This window comes from Bombyx mori, chromosome 17, assembly GCF_030269925.1.
Source record: "Bombyx mori chromosome 17, ASM3026992v2".
Lineage (NCBI taxonomy): Eukaryota > Metazoa > Arthropoda > Insecta > Lepidoptera > Bombycidae > Bombyx > Bombyx mori.
The window spans coordinates 10,261,395-10,278,767 of record NC_085123.1 but is presented as its reverse complement, the minus strand read 5'-3'; the positions used below and the strand labels follow the sequence as shown (position 1 = coordinate 10,278,767).

Sequence of the window (17,373 nt, the reverse complement as noted above, 5' to 3'; positions counted from 1 at the left end):
CGCTCCAATCACCACAACCGATCCGGCGACAGCCACGTGGCCCCCGCCGAAGCCACCTTCTCCAGCGAGCACGTGTCAACAATAGTAGAGGCACTACAGCGGAGCCAAACAGAGGTTTTGAAATCATTATTTGAAACGATACGGCACAACACATCAACACCAGTGCCCGCATCACATGCACACGCGAACTTCGCCCGATGTACCGCGCGCTTTAGTGGGACTGCAGGTGAGTCGCTTGATGCCTTCCTGGATGCGGCTGAGGCGTATCGCGACTGCTCCGACATCTCGGATGAGAACGCCGTCCGAGGATTGTCCATGATGTTGTGCGGCGACGCTGCCGTCTGGTGGCTGGGTGTGAAGTCCTCCATATCTTCGTGGTACGATGCCGTATCAGCCCTACGAGACGTTTTCGGTGATTGCAGACCTCCACACCGTATATACGCTCAACTATTCAAACGAGGTCAACAAAACGACGAAAGAACGGACCGTTTCATCGCTGCGACGCGCGCTCTTCTCGCGAAGCTACCTGCCGGCGACCTAAGCGAGAAAGTCCAGCTGGACATGATCTACGGACTCCTCAGCCGCCGCGTACGGGAGAGACTTCGCCGCGACGAAGTAAGTTCATTCGACGTGCTCCTGCAAAGAGCGCGCCAAATTGAAGACGCGACGGACGAACTTCGCTACGAGCACGATGCCTCAAGACCGACGGGAGAATTAGCAAGAAAACCATACGAGTCGACGACCGGCACCGGACGCACCCGCCCTCCACCAGCAGTTGCAGCGCGCACGGCCGCGTGCGCTCCGAGCGGCGCCGCCCCCGGCCACGAGCCCGCGACGCAGCCGCCGCTTGCTCCCGGAACGCCGCGTGTATTTGACTCCGTCGGAAAAAAGCGACGCCCGAAATGTTCGTATTGCCATTTCTTCGGTCACGAGAAGAACCAGTGTCGTAAGTTAGATTCAAAACAAGGTGATCAATCTCATACTAACTTATCTAAAAATAAAACTCACTCGAAATCTAGTGAAAGTGAAGTTAAAAGTGATCAGTCATTTTATTGTGTCGATTCAAGTGTGTTTTAAATTTGAAAACAACAAATCAGTAAAAGACCGTATTCATAGTTCTAATTTAGTGCATGAAACTTTTATACCTATTTTGCCAAATAGTGATGCATACACCGATACCTACACACAGTATAAACAGCGGCGAATTCCACAAAATTATAATTTTGCTGCCTATAATTCAAATCGTTCGCGGCTTAAGGTTACTGATAACAGTGATAATGCCGATCGAGCTCGTATTGATCGCCCAGGTTCTTCTCGAGAAAAGAACCACAATATCACTGCATGCAACACGAAATGCATAACATGTAATCGATCGAGTGACGATCGCAAAAATAATAATAGTCCGAGCGAAAACATTACTCATGTTAACCCTTCAGCCGCCACAACTGAAAATGTTAACTCTTTGGTTGCCGAACCTAAAAAAGAGAATTTTTATTTCAAGAAAAATAATAATTTGGATATGTTTTCTGGCGTCGACGGACATCTTTGCCGCAATGTCAGTGCAAACGGGCAATGTCAAACATTAACCTGCGCGGTCGCAGAGGATTCAAATTTTGTTCATCAAAGATGTCCGGGCGACAGTAATATTTGTATACCATTATTTGAAAATTATTGTGATAAAAACGGGATAAACCCGAATTTTCCGAAATATGGGAATAAGCGTGATGTAATGGGATTTGATTGTTTTTATGGTTGCGGCGGAGATGACGATCTTACGGGACCCCCTATTGGTCGTGACGTACGGCCGATTTTTAACATAAATATACTGGGTTTTGACGGCACCGCTTTAATAGACACAGCTGCAAAGCACTGCATCGCGGGTCATACGCTATACGCTCCAGAAGAACAACCATCCTCTCCGCGTTTCCTCTCAACGAGTCAGACTTGCCGACGGTGTGGTGCGCATTATGGACGTTTTTACCACCACACTGGATGTACGCCTAGAGACGACAATTATTTCCACTCCATTCCTCATATTTCCTGAATCCACCAATAATGAAACGTTATTAGGAATAGATTTTATTACCGCAGCTGGAGTAGTAATCGACTTCAAAGAAGAGGTTTGGTTCTTTAGTGATGATGCGATGGTAAAGTATAATTTGTGTTTCGAACCTAAGTCGCGCAAAGTTTCCTGCGCCGCTACAGACATCCTTAGAGATGACGAAGGTACTCACCTTACGCCAGCTGAGCGGCAAGCGCTCGCTGACGTACTGGACAGGCACGCACACATCTTCAGAGCAGGGGGAGGTCCAACTCCGTTTGCAGAGCATCGCAACGAAACCGGTGAGCATACACCAATATCAGTACTCCCATACTGTTTAAATCCTTCGAAGAAACCGCCTGATATTATATTAGGGAAATACCATACCCAAGACCTTACCTGTTATCACGGTAACAAAGGCTCCTTACCCAAACCTGTGATTCCTATGAGGAAACGTGGACGCCCAGCTAAGGCTGTTGATGTCCTAGTCCAGGAGCGAGGGCGTTCTCCAGGACTAGAGGGGGAGTATATAGCAACCCTAACGCCTGCCGCGTCGGCAGCCGCGTCTGATCGCGCGCCGCGACCAATCAGGGACTCGTTGTCGGCTCCCGGCGCGATTCAAAGAGTAGCGACCGAGGGGGCTTTCCTTTTGGCAAGCCGCGCGTGCGCCTTTACTGGCGCCGACAGTTCACCCGCAACCACCGAAGCATACACACGAGAATACGTCCGCACCTCGCTCGCTACCATTCCTTTTCGAACTTGTTTGTGGGACCCTCTGGAGTATTCATACCCAGTGCTCCAGCTGGACAACACAAAAGACTTTATTAAGCGCTTAGTATCTCTTAAATACACAATTGTGTGAAAATAATAATTATAATAATAATCAAATTAGTTGAATCTGGCTCTTCGGTTTAGCCTTATCGCTTTTTATTTAGTAACTATTGATGAGCTTTATAATAATATAAAAAACTTTTTAACGTCGTCGTGGCCTAACGGATAAGACGTTCGATTCATTCGTGTTGAGCGATGCACCTGTGTTCGAATCTCAGGCGGGTACCAATTTTTCTAATGAAATACGTACTCAACAAATGTTCACGATTGACTTGTACGGTGAAGGAATAACATCGTGTAATAAAAATCAAACCCGTAAAATTATAATTTGTGTAATTACTGATGGTAGGACCTCTTGTGAATCCGCGCGGGTGGGTAACACCACCCTGCCTATTTCTGCCGTGAAGCAGTAATGCGTTTCGGTTTGAAGGGTGGGGCAGCCGTTGTAACTATACTTGAGACCTTAGAACTTATATCTCAAGGTGGGTGGCGCATTTACGTTGTGGATGTCTATGGGCTGCAGTAACCACTTAACACCAGATGGGCTGTTAGCTCGTCCACCCATCTAAGCAATAAAAAAAAGATAAAGTAAGTAAGCCATTTTTTTCTTTAGTCATCCGTAGTCAAGTTTTATAAATAAAAAATACGAATGACATAAATCGGTTTTTCTTTTTTTCTACCTATTCTAGTAACCTCGAGGGGTTATTCTAGATTCACCGAGCTAGTAGGTGAGCTCATAGATTATACACTTAATATTTGAGGGTGATCTCACGGGGCTCAAACCGGGAGTGTTGCTAACGATGGCCCTAGCAAGAGCTGTGCTTCACAGAATCTACCACCGGATCGGAAACGCGGCCCGCTGAGAAGATCCAGCTAGAAACTCAATGAGCTGTGTCTATGGGTTAATTCGCTCGTCGAGCCCTTCGTCGCAAGCGACAGGTTCGACGAGGACGGTGACCAGTGCTTGAGGTACCTAAAAGCACCATTATTGGATCAGGAGGATCCGTAATGACATGCTTAGGGCGACGTCGACTGCTTACCATTCGGTCCACGGGATCGGGTATGTAATTACCGGCGGTCACAAGAGGGTTTTCATGTCGTGCCGCTTTCTCAAAGTGGGAAATCGGTAAATGTATGTAATTGAATTTTTATTTTAGGATTAACACAATAGACAATAAATACATCTTTTATATAAAATAATGAAGTTAAAATAAATCTTCGTGAGAGCCAAAAAAAAACTAAGGCAAAGAAGAAATTTAAAATGCTTTAAATTTATTGATGTAATTGATTTGGGTAATTTTATACCGAGCACACTAGAATAAAATGCGTCCACCGTTACTCTCGTTATTTTTTATAAATTTTTATGGCTGTTCTCAGATCGGAAATAAATGCCTCAACCTCTATGTACTAGGTCCAAGATCCCGCGATAGGGCCAAGAAACTCTGGTTAAATGTGGTAAGGGCGGATATGGAGGAGAATAACCTCACCCAGAAGGATATCGAAGACCGGTCAAAGTAGAGGAGTTTAAGTAGGAAAGCGGACTTTGGTACTAGGCCAGGAAAACGCTAGGAAGATAAAAAAGATGTGACTTCCACCCTACCTATGTTTCAAAATTATGTCCGCTTGTAGTGGCCACTTTTTTAAGCCCATCCAGTTAACCCAATTAAACATAAAATGTCTGTGCTCTTGGTTTTCTTCAAGAAGATAGTCAAAATCTATAAAACAATGGAAACATAATGAAAAATATAACTTTTTTGTGTACCACTCGGTTGTATTTGCTCAACGCAAGCATCTTTGGGTACATAGTCTGTGATACTGTGATTATTTGGTATCTTGTTTCTACTTTCTATTCCTTTTATTATGTGTCTGTGGTACGTATTAACGTATTTTCCCAGGGCTTTTGGCGAGAAAGCGAGGAGCGGAGTTGTGTGATTTGTTTTATTTTGTCTATTTAGTGTTTCTTCAGGTTCAAATATGGTAACGGTGGTTTATTGACTGTTTAGTACCTGTGAAAGTACACAAATGTAGGAAAATGAAACAAAGCCTCCAATAACCCAACACGTCTACTGAAAAAGACTTAGTAAATGACCACCATTTTACTGAGATTATATTTCATCACATATCATCTCATTTAATTTCATTTGTCTTCATTTCATACCATGTTTTATATTAATCAACTTCATTTCATTTCACTTCATTATCATTTTTCATAAAAATAAGAATATAAATTAAAATAAGACTTGACCTAAAGGTCTTAGTTACTAGGTCATAAAATCCCTTAAAAAAAATCTATTTTCCCGCAAAAAATGATTGTTTTATTTTCAAAGTAAACAAATGATCTAAATCAAAAAATTCAAAAACGTTTTATTACTTATTGATTATGGAAGGTGTTCGATCTTTTTTGCTACTTCGAAAATTCTTGACGAGTGATAATGTGCTCAAAAACATAATTGTAAACCAAAATGCTTCTAAAGAGCGTATCGCTGATCGTGTGTCCATTTACAGGAATTTATCTTCACAAAAAAGGTATTACATACATAAAAGCATTTTCATATCAAAGAAAATAAGTCTTAATTAAATTTAAAATGAAATCTTGTTTAATTAAAAATGTTTACAATATCAGCTAATAACTAACATGATTGCGTGCTGCAAAATTGATTATTTTTAAATTATTATTTATAAAAAAAAACCTGAACATAATACTTTTCCATATGGGATTTTCTTAATTACTAAGACTAAAATCAAGTGAAATGAAATGAAAAATGAAAAAATGAAAAGACGCATATAATATGAAATTTTAGTCATCATGTTTTGATTCTTAAGTCTTTAACGCCGGCTGTACACGCTCTTCGAGACACCACGAGTAGGCCGAGGACGGGTGCGTACATGGCACCCTCGTCTCATCTCGTAGCTCTCGTTCACTCTCGGAAGTGTGTCGGTTTTTTGTGCTCGAGTCAAAGGGTCTCGGGGAGTCTCGCGATGAAAACGAGAGCGCGCCTGTACGCAATCGTCCGTCAATTGCTTCTAAGTCCATCGCAACGGCTACCTATCCGAAGTTCAATTGATACAACGAGTGTGTACATAAAGTTTTCCGTCTTTATATATTTCCCTCCTGTCCTCTTGACATCAATCTTGGGAAGGGTCCCAAAAGTAACAAATTATTTTGGCCCACGGTATGCAGTTCCATTATACTGCAGAAGGATGTGAGCTGCAGTCTCATTTCCCTCTATCCATCTCAAACCTGTATAGAGGACTCTTTGTTACTTATAAACTTATAAACATTTTGGTATTTGTACAGTACAATAACCAGCATGGAGCTCCAAAATGCTTAGTTGTAGGCTTTTGAAATTTACTAGTTCTCAAAAGAGGGATGCTTGGTGCCCCTTAGTAGGCTTGCCTTGAATGTCTGCAGACTAAGCGCTGCCTAGTCTTGGGTTTCAGCTGTCGTTTGGTTGTTGGTAGCATACTGTGTCTAGTATGTTACCAAATTGATTTGTCCAAACAGTCATAAAGCAGGCACACAATCAGTTTGAGCCTTTCTTAGACCAGCTTATCCATTATCGCCTTGGTCTATCATACGAGGTCATATTGTTATTCACACTACCTTCAGTGTGAGTATGAGTGACCAACAGCATTCAAGAATTAGATTATAAGGAATGCTGTGAAGAATCTAAGGGATCATTAATTCCTCATGAATAAAAATAATTTGAGTTTGTTTCTTGCGCAATCAATTTGTCTTGTATTTACTATCAAATATGAAATTACCAAGTAGTTTTGTCACACATTGTTTCCATAAATATGCCAGTTCTATGCTCTAATAATCACATAAAGTAAACATGATTTCTTTTGTGGCATTTGTGGTAGGATGATGGACTAGTGCAGGCTAACAATAAGTCCTATAACCTTGGTCCAACAGGTAAAATAATAAAAAATTCAGGTTCAATTTTCACTACACTGATAATCCTTTGTGAAGTCATTTGTGATCATGTTTTAGGGTCATGTGTGTCATTCTAAAAAAATGGTACCAGCCACAGGCTGCAGTACTTAAACAGACTTCGCTCAGTACAAGTGTAGTGGAAACCCACATACCCTTTAGGCCACTGACATTGGTAACAATTTATGAATGAACACGGTTTTATGAAAGCTTTAAGCTAGAATAATGTCTGTAAATAATTTGTTCTTTTTTGTTCCTTTGTAGCATATTTTATGTAGCAGTATCGCCATGTTATGAGCCAGGACAGCAGTCTCATCCTTATACATTGTTATTGTCGATTCAGGTGCTAACAAGATGCCTACCATATATAGTGTGTATAGGTTGCAAAATAAGTCACCACCCTCTTTCACATGGAACAACCTGTCTGAGAAATATGATGTAATAGAATTTATATGGAATGGTTTTGTTTACTTTATGTAAAATAAGATGAACAGTATTAATTTTTGTATCAAAGCCACCTGGATGACTTCACTTACTTTTGTGGATTTCACTTCATAATCAACAAATAAGTAGGAGGTATGTATATCAGTCTCTGGTCTCAGGTATCCAAACTTGGTAACCCTACTTTAGGGCTAGGTGACAGTGTGTGAATCGTCCTGGTTGTAATTTTTAATAATTTGATTATGGAATGCTCGTCGAAAGCCAAACTCATAATAGGATATGACTATATTTTTCACCACTGGTCAAGATTCAAAAGAGAACCTTTCAAAGGATATGGAATGTCAAAAGGTCATTCTGCTGGTAGGCTTCCTAAATGAATATAGCACCATCAATAATGAATAGTATATAATATGAAATTATATATGAATATTAGAAAAAAATGTGTTTTTTTTTATTGCTATATAGGTGGACGAGCTCACAGCCCACCTGGTGTTAAGTGGTTACAGGAGCCCATAGAAATCTACGTAAATGCGCCACCCACCTCGAGATATAAGTTCTAGGGTCTCAAGTATAGTTACAACGGCTGCCCCACCCTACAAACCGAAACGCATTACTGCTTCACGGCAGAAATAGGAAGGGCGGTGGTACCTACCCGCGCGGACTCACTTTTTCATTCATTTTTATTACACGATGTTATTCCTTCACCGTAGAAGTCAATCGTGAACATTTGTTGAGTACGTATTTCATTAGAAAAATTGGTACCCGCCTGGGATTCGAACACCGGTGCATCGCTCAATACGAATGCACCGGACGTCTTATCCCTTAGGCCATGACGACGTCTTTGTTATTATTATTGTATTATATATGTTATTATGATTAAAGGATATATAGATGGAAAAGAATAAAAGATAGATATCTTAATCTAAACAAATAGTATATTTATGTTTTATACAGAGTGTTAGCATCTTCATTTTAGTATATTAATATGGATATTAGTTAGTATTAAATAATTAAAGCAAAAAGGTGATCCTATAGATATTATTATAGTATCTCTGTTTTATATATATATATAGATTAATTGTTTGTGATCTTGAAGCATAACACCCTGTAGAGACATAATTTGAGTTAAGCTGATACCATCATCTCTATTCTTTATAATTAAGTTTTGCCTTCACTATTTGCAGGTTATCAACTGCAGTGCTAAATAAAATCAGCAGCAAAACTACAAGAAGTTTTAGTGATGGTAAAACTATAATGCTATCCTCAAGTTCAAAAACTCAATCAGTTGCAGATAAACCTAAATATACAAATGGTTTAATCAATGAAAAATCGCCCTACCTACTTCAACATGCTCACAATCCTGTGCAATGGTATCCTTGGGGTCCAGAAGCTATAGAAAAGGCAAAGGTGCAAAAGAAATTGATATTCTTATCAGTAGGCTATTCTACATGTCACTGGTGTCATGTTATGGAAAAAGAGTCCTTTGAGAATGAAAATGTTGCAAAAATTATGAATGATCATTATATTAACATCAAAGTTGACAGAGAAGAGAGACCTGATATTGATCTTGTTTATTTGTCTTTTGTCATGGCATCCACAGGAAATGAAAGCTGGCCAATGTCTGTCTTTTTAACTCCAGATCTTCAACCGGTCTCTGGAGGTACCTATTTCCCTCCAGAAGATCGCTGGGGGCATCTCGGTTTCAAAACAGCCCTTCTTACTTTAGCTAAGAAATGGAAAGAAAATCCACAACAGTGTCTTGAGGTCGGTCAACATGTAATTATCGCATTACAACAATTATCTGTTGATGACAATCTATCTACGGTAGTCTTAGGAGAGGGTATTTGGGACAAATGTGTTCAAAAATATATGTTGTTATATGAAACAGAGTTTGGTGGATTTGGAATGGCTCCTAAATTTCCACACGCATCAATTTTAAATTTCCATTTCCATTACTATGCTAGAGATAAATCAAACCCTGATGGAAAAAAATGTCTAGAAATGTGTTTGTACACTTTGACTAAGATCGCTAAAGGAGCTGTTCATGACCATGTATGCAGTGGATTTGCACGTTATTCAGATGGCAATGATTGGCATGTTCATCACTTTGAAAAGATGTTGTATGATCAAGCTCAGTTGGTAGTTGCCTACACTGATGCCTTCCTGGCAACTAAGGATGAATTTTACGCTGATATAGTTTATGACATAATCAAATATGTCAACAGAGATCTGAGACATGAATCTGGTGGATATTTCAGTGCTGAAGATTCAGACTCGTTTCCCACTTTTGAAACTACTTATAAAAAAGAAGGTGCCTTTTGTCTATGGGAATATAATGAACTAAAAGAACTACTAAATGATAAAAAGATAAATGATATATCTTACTTGGAAATTTTTTGTGAATATTTTTCTATTAATGAAGAAGGAAATATATCTCCGATTACTGACCTGCGCGGAGAACTAGTACACAAAAATGCCTTAATTATTTATGACAGTAAAGAGGAAATTATCCAAAAATTTAATTTAAGCACTGAAGAATTTAACCAAGTCATCAAAGACTGTATTAAAATTGTATATGATGCACGAAAAAATCGTCCCCGGCCAGACTTAGACACAAAAATTTTGTGTTCTTGGAATGGGCTAATGCTATCTGCATTGGCACAAGCTGGACAAGGTTTGGGAGAGAATAGTTTTGTTGATGATGCCATTAAGACTGCCTATTTTATAAAAAAATACCTATACGATGTAACCACGACCACTTTACTGCACTCCTGTTACAGAGATGACAATGGGGACATCTTAAAAATGTGAGATTAATCTTTATAAAATCCATAATACATAATGCTACGCACTGGGTTTCGGGATAAATAAATGTTCCACCAAAGTACAACTTAAAACTGTATTTGCACTTAGAACACTTCACAAACAGCTTCAGGTGATCCGTTCGCTGTTTCGCTTTCAGTAGTTCCGATTACTAACTGACTGCGTGCCATCTCTGCAACGCTTTTATAGTCGATACGACATCCCTAGAATCGTCGAAAACATTCCTCAGAAGTCAAGTATTTTCGACGTGTGTGTTTCCGCTATCTGACAATAGATGGCGTTGTACCTCTCCAGCGTTCTAGACTTTACTAGATCATTTGATATTCGTTCGGTTAATTGGCGATAGATGGCGTTACTCTTACCGGCGTAATAATAATAATGTTTTTTTTTTATTGCTTAGATGGGTGGACGAGCTCACAGCCCACCTGGTGTTAAGTGGTTACTGGAGCCCATAGACATCCACAACGTAAATGCGCCACCCACCTTGAGATACAAGTTCTAAGGTCTCAAGTATAGTTACAACAGCTGCCCCACCCTTCAAACCGAAACGCATTACTGCTTCACGGCAGAAATAGGCAGGGTGGTGGTACCCACCCGCGCGGACTCACAAGAGGTCCTACCACCAGTAAAGTTTAGTTGATATTTGTTTGGTGTATAAAATATTTTTTTATTGTTACAGGAAAAATCCAATAAAAGCTTTTTTGGATGATTACGCTTTTCTTATCAAAGGACTTCTCGATTTGTACGAAGCATCGTTTGATCGGCGTTGGTTGAATTGGGCCCGTGAATTACAATTGAAGCAAAATGACATGTTCTGGGATTCAAAAGATGGTGGTTACTTTACGTGTTCAGCCGAAGATAAAACTATAGTGTTGAGACTTAAAGAAGGTATTTATGTGTTTTTAATTACATCTTTTCAATTTAACTATTTGAACAACTGTTATAAATAGTAAAAGGTGAATATCGGATAGCAAAAGTGAGTACTTTAACCCTTGTTGCGACAGTAAATGTTTGTCTACAAACAAGACATCATTAAATGATAACACACCCTTTAGAATACAGAAAAATACACACCCTAATTAAATAGAGTATAGAGTAGATACCGTGTTTTCTAAATTATTTTAAGCTAATACATATTCACAAATTACTTCGAAGATAACATTGTAATATCCAATAAATCTAAAAATGAAAGAAAACTTCTTAAATTTGGTAAAATTTCGTAATTAAAGCTGTCTAATATTCATGTGTGTGACCAATTGCCATTTGATTGTGCTAGGAAAACCGTCAAAATAATTGAAACGTCGACCTCAAATCACCTGGTGGTATATACCACTTACTTTTTTTTATACCTAAGCTGATGGCCTTAGGTGAGCTCACGGGCTCAAACCGGAGTGTAGCTAACACTGACCCTAGCAAGAGCAGTGCTCCGCAGAATCTACCACCGGATCGGAAACGCGACCCACTCAGAAGATCCGGCGAGAAACTCAGTGGGCTAACATCTGAGCTCTAGTAACCGTTCAATAAGCCCTAAATTCGTGTACACGTCTACTGGAATAAAATAAAAATGTGGATAAATTTCGCGCTGTGCACCTAGATGGAAAAGGGAAGGTGATCATAAAATGTTTGATGCAATTCGGTTTTTTTTCTTACTGGCATAAAAGCTAAGATCCTATATTGGAATCGAGTATTGAAAATATCGTAAATAATGATAAATTATTACCTTATATTTTTGAACAAAATAAATGTTAATTTTTAAATATATAATGAATAATATAATATATTTTCGTTTGATCGTTTGTTTGATATATTAATCTGAATCTTTGTATAAATATTCTCAGAAACAACTAACTGATACGTGGTTTACAAAATTTCAAATTCATTCGTAGTGTAACAGGACATTAAATATCGTAAGCGGAAATTATAGTTTTCCACCAATGTTCGACAGATGGCAGTGTGCCAGTTTCGGTTACAATCGCTCCCGTTAATAATATTTTTTGCCATGTTTATTAGTCATGCGCAAAATGTATCACTGAGCTGATACTGAAGTCGTCGTGGCCTAAAAGATAAGACGTCCGGTGCATTCGTATCGAGCGATGCACCGGTGTTCGAATCTCGCTGGCGGGTACCAATTTTTCTAATGAAATACGTACTCAACAAATGTTCACGATTGACTTCCACGGTGAAGGAATAACATCGTGCAATAAAAATCAAACCCGCAAAATTATAATTTGCGTAATTACTGGTGGTAGGACCTCTTGTGAGTCCGCACGGGTAGGTACCACCGCCCCGCCTATTTCTGGCGTGAAGAAGTATTACGTTTCGGTTTGAAGGGTGGGGCAGCCGTTGTGACTATACTGAGACCTTAGAACTATATCTCAAGGTGTGTGGCGCATTTACGTTGTAGATGTCTATGGGCTCCAGTAACCACTTAACACCAGGTGGGCTGTGAGCTCGTCCACACATCTAAGCAATAAAAAAAAACATATCATTTCGCTCTAAAGATATATATAACTAATTTAGCTCAGTAGCTCAGTGATTCAATTCAATTGATTGGTCTCTCAGTTAATTCATTTCTTCGTCTAGATGCAAAGGGGATGGGGCAGCCGTTGTAACCAGTCTGAGACCTTAGAACTTATATCTCAAGCTGGGTGCGAAGCGACATATTTCGTGTACCAGTCTAGAAAAAATGTGGATTCGTTTTCCAACCAAATTATCATTTTACTTTCCCTTCAATATTTTGAGTGTGTTTCACTGTTTTACATAAAATAGGAGCACAGTTTTAAAACATTTTAAACATCTCTTTCGCCATATTACATTTTTTTTATTTTTTATTGCCCTTGTAGGCAGACGAGCATACGGCCCACCTGATGGTGAGTGGTTACCGTCGCCCATGGACTTCAGCAATGCCAGGGGCAGAGCCAAGCCGCTGCCTACCGCAAAGTACATTGATGAAGTAAGTTTTTAACCACCAGGATTGAATTACATTAAAATAAAATCTTTTACAAAAGCACTGCTTTCATGTTCATCGAACATTAGATTAGAAAAAACGGTCTTATCGTTATTATGATCTCAATTTATAACCATTTATTGTAACTTTAATGTGTAAAGTACTGAGCAAATTAACTGCACCCTCATAAATTACCACCCTGTATATACTTGAAAGTGGTTTTTCACTGGTGGTAGGACCTCTTATGAGTCTGCACGGGTAGGTTCCACCACCCCGCCTATTGCTGCCGTGAAGCAGTAATGCGTTTCGGTCTGAAGGGTGGGGCAGCCGTTATAACTATACATGAGACCTTAGAACTTATACCTCAAGGTGGGTGGTGCATTTACGCTGTAGATGTCTATGGGCTCCAGTAACCACTTAACACCAGGTGGGCTGTGAGCTCGTCCACCCATCTAAGCAATAAAAAAAAGTAGTATTCATTTATTGTTTTTCAGATCACGATGGTGCCGAACCGTCGGGTAATAGTGTTTCGTGCCACAACCTGCTTCGGCTCGCGGCCCACGCCGACAAGAGTGATGAAGAAAATGGCAGTGAGAAGAAAAGAGATATGGCTAAAAAGATACTTGTGGCTTTTGCAAAACGTCTCAACGACTCGCCCACTGCCCTACCCGAAATGATGTCCGCATTGATGTTTTACAATGATTCTCCCACAAAGGCAAGTATTCATAAGAAAAACTACACTATTCTCTTTTGATCTACGAAGCACGGATTCTGCCATTTAGAATATCTGGTTTACCAAGCTTCTAAGTACCAGTTTTTAAATTTAATTTTGCCAAAGATCGTCCGTGGCTTAAATAATAAAAAACAGCGCCATTGTATTGAGCAATGCGGCTATGCCGTAGTTCTGATTCCGCAGATAGACACAGTTGACTGCAAAAGTTTATGGAAAGTATAGGAAAATAATAGTATTAATTGACAATTAAGGCCATCTAAATATCGAAGTAGGGACAAAATATCATTTCAAAGTTAAACGGTAGTTAGGTAAATAATCACACAGATTTCTTACCGGGTCATTACTAAGCCACTAACACCATCTGTTATCATATTCAAGTGTTCACATGGTTTTTGAAATTGATTTTCATGATTCTGCAGTTGACCCTACCAATATTTCTAAGGTGATACGTACCTAATACGCTTTTAGGATTAACCTCTGGTGAAGGAATTACATCATGTAATAAAAAAAAAAATTACTGGTAAGTATGAACATTGTACATTGAATGATTTTGTGAAAGTACCAGATTATTTCGAGCTAAGATGTCGGATTAAAAAGCACTGGTTTTAATGACTCCTTTTTAATTCAATTGTGTTTGAATTGGTCGTAAGAAACCATTCCATACTCATTCACAAATGTCTTAATTATTCCAGTATCCATTAACAAACAGACCACTACACATTTCACACTACACTTCTTTGAGCTTTTACTTCGTCCCACTTGTTCACTGACCGCTTTGCGCTTAGCTAAAGTACTAGTAGCCAATTAACAAAACATAAAAAATAAATATATCTATACATATATTAGCTACAAATTCTATAATTTAAATTTCGAATATTAAATTTTATCTGTGACCACCGAATGTTTGAATGGGTAAAAGAGGACTTTTTTACGAGAACGCGAGGAGTGAAGTTGTGTGATTTGTTTTATTTTGTCTATTTAGTGTTTCTTCGGGTTTAAATGTGTAATAATGGTGGTTTATTAACTGTTTAATATCTGTGAAAGTGCACAAATGTGGGAAAATGAAACAAAGCCGCTGGACGTAACTTCTCGGGATCCTCCAAAAAGTCCACTGAAAAAATCTCAGTAAATGACCACCATTTTACTGAGATTATATTTCATTTCATTTAAGTTGATTAAATGAAATGAAGTATATCCCAGTTGATTAATGTCTCAAATTAATCGTCTTCATTTCATTTCACTCCATAATATCATTTTTCATAAAAATATAAATATATAAATTAAAATAAGACATGACTTAAAGGTCTCAGTTACCAGGTCATAAAATCCCTTAAAAAAAGAATGGGCAAGAGCAAGGTGTGGTCGGCAGGTGCTGATCTCGGGGGGCCGCTCGGACCCGCGCACGCTGGAGATGGTGCGCGCGGTGCGGACGCGGCTGCTGCCGGGCCGCGTGCTGTGCGTGGCCGACCCCGCCGACACGCCCGCCGGTATGTCCGACATACGTGAGTCCGGACTCTGTCTTCTTATCGTTAACGTACATGACTGTAACTATACCTGAGACCTTAGAATTTATATCTCAGGGTGGGTGGCGCGTTTACGTTGTGGATGTCTATGGGCTCCAGTAACCACTTAACACCAGGAGGACTGCGAGCTCATCCACCCAGCTATGCAATAAAAAAATAAATAAAACATGAGTAAATTAATTCAATTCATTCATAGGTGAATTCATGGCCCACCTGATACAAATATCTGCGGTTACCGGATTCTATAAATGTGTCACCAATGTATGTCACAATGTGCCACGAAGTTGATGTTTTAAAAACTTTGGATTTGCCCTGCCCGAAGTATGAATAAGGTTTTTACACAGCGAAAAACGAGGTCCCCCTCTATCCTGCTCGATCACCAACTGAAGAATCTGGGGTGGCCTATCCATAAGACTAATAACAAGATTATCGTCATAGTATAAGATATTCTAACCCGGGCTCCTGTAATTACTTAACACCAGTGTGCTTAGTGCGAGTTTTTAACGTTTTCGATATCGTAAGTTACTCAAATGTGTATGCAGCTGAAACAGGGTCCCTAGCGGCAAACATAGGCAAACGTTCCAACTTCATACAAATTTGAGTTAACTATTACACTATCGAGACAATTAAAAAATTCGCGCTAAGCACACAGGTTAGTCATAAGATCGTCCATATATCAAGCAATTAAAAAGTTTCTCCGTTAGACAGTAATATGGGGCAGCCGTTGTAATTATACTGAGACCTTAGAACTTATATCTCAAGATAGGTGGCGCATTTACGTTGTAGATGTCTATGGGTTCCAGTAACTACTTAACACCAGGTGGGCTGTGAGCTCGTCCACCCAACTAAGCCATAAAAAAAAATTGTTTGACAATTGCAGATTTAATTTTGTTGTTCCAGTGTTGCACCATGTGAAGCCTGCGAATGTAGGGCCGCGCGCGCACGTGTGCCGCCGCTACGCGTGTTCGCTTCCCCTCACAGACGTCAAACAACTCGAGAACTTGCTAGACGAAACACCCGCTGCTGTCGCCAAGAAATAGCGCATATGAGTCGACTATTATCAAAGGCGGCAATCTGACTTTTGGACAATGATTGGTAAATCAGAAAAACGAATTATTGACTTTGTATTCCATTGGCAGTCACAAAACTCTTCGGAACGACATCTTAGATAAATAACAGGTTAACTATTAACCTTTATTTAATGCAGGTTTTGAACCGTATTCTTTGAAGGAGACGATTATATTCAAATAAATCTGTATTGACATATCAATAAATTTTTTTTGTCCAAATGTACAGATTGCCGCCTTTGATAATAGACGACTCATATATTGGTTTTGTTGTCAAAAGCTTAATACCGTAGATTGGGGGGAATCGGGACCCTTTCCAAATCCAACACAAATTTTCAATGGTTTACCAATAAAATTGAGTTTAAAATGTTTCCGGAAGCTTACATTTTTATATACGTTGCGTTATTATACACAGTTCATTACAAAATATGTATACACAAAAACTGAAAAAACTATCTTGACCCGATTCGCCTTGGCTTTGGGGTGAATCAGGTACCAACAGGTATCAACAATAGTTTTTTTATAGGGCTGTCACTATTTAGTTGTTAGGTAGGTACTTAACTTTAGATAATTTACTTTTTAATATCTTCAATGAGTTACAAAACTTTGATGACTAAGTTAAGCTACATAATATTCTTAAATACTAAATAAAAGTGATTTTCAACAAAGTTAAATCGAACAACTAACAAAAATATTGTGACATCCCCCAGATTTGTCCCTATTCTAACTAGTCTCTATTCCCCCCAAACTACTGTATCTAAAATTTTACGCTCAAGGGAAATATGAGACGTTACATACCATTCCAAATGCAATTGACATTTCAACCTCGTGCCTTAATGGAGCTTAAAATGGAGTTCGCAGAGTATAATAAGCTAAAATACCTTTAGCTAAATACTACGTCGCCTCTTCGAATAAGGTTTCAACCTGAAAGATGTCACTATCCGGTATTGCTGATGTCCCAGACATGCCATCACAATGTATGACAAAAGTAATAAAAATTTTTTTTTGATCTGAGTGTTTTATTGTTGTATTA

The 17,373-nt window shown here is 39.2% G+C and overlaps 1 protein-coding gene across 2 annotated transcripts; it reads left to right on the top strand.

Moving 5' to 3' along the window:
* Positions 1-5,147: 5,147 nt before the first annotated feature.
* Positions 5,148-17,349, top strand: LOC101743476 (spermatogenesis-associated protein 20). Of its 2 annotated transcripts, none has more exons than XM_012695796.4 (6): positions 5,148-5,398; positions 8,432-10,054; positions 10,750-10,958; positions 13,512-13,732; positions 15,120-15,252; positions 16,174-17,349. In XM_012695796.4, the coding sequence occupies exons 1-6, from the start codon at positions 5,253-5,255 to the stop codon at positions 16,311-16,313; spliced, it is 2,472 nt and encodes an 823-aa protein (XP_012551250.2). In that variant the 5' UTR covers positions 5,148-5,252; the 3' UTR covers positions 16,314-17,349. The 2 variants fall into 2 exon arrangements, with proteins under 2 accessions (XP_012551250.2, XP_012551251.2); XM_012695797.4 differs by having other exon boundaries at positions 5,149-5,398; positions 15,120-15,237.
* The last annotated feature ends 24 nt before the right edge of the window (positions 17,350-17,373 follow it).

What these genes read in the sequence shown, in the direction of transcription:
- LOC101743476 (XM_012695796.4), top strand. Translation starts at nt 5,253, where the DNA reads ATGGAAGGTGTTCGATCTTTTTTGCTACTTCGAAAATTCTTGACGAGT. An exon ending in AATGGGGACATCTTAAAAAT is followed by an intron (nt 10,055 to 10,749) that starts GTGAGATTAATC and finishes TTATTGTTACAG; the next exon opens with GAAAAATCCAATAAAAGCTT. An exon ending in CGCCGGTATGTCCGACATAC is followed by an intron (nt 15,253 to 16,173) that starts GTGAGTCCGGAC and finishes TTGTTGTTCCAG; the next exon opens with TGTTGCACCATGTGAAGCCT.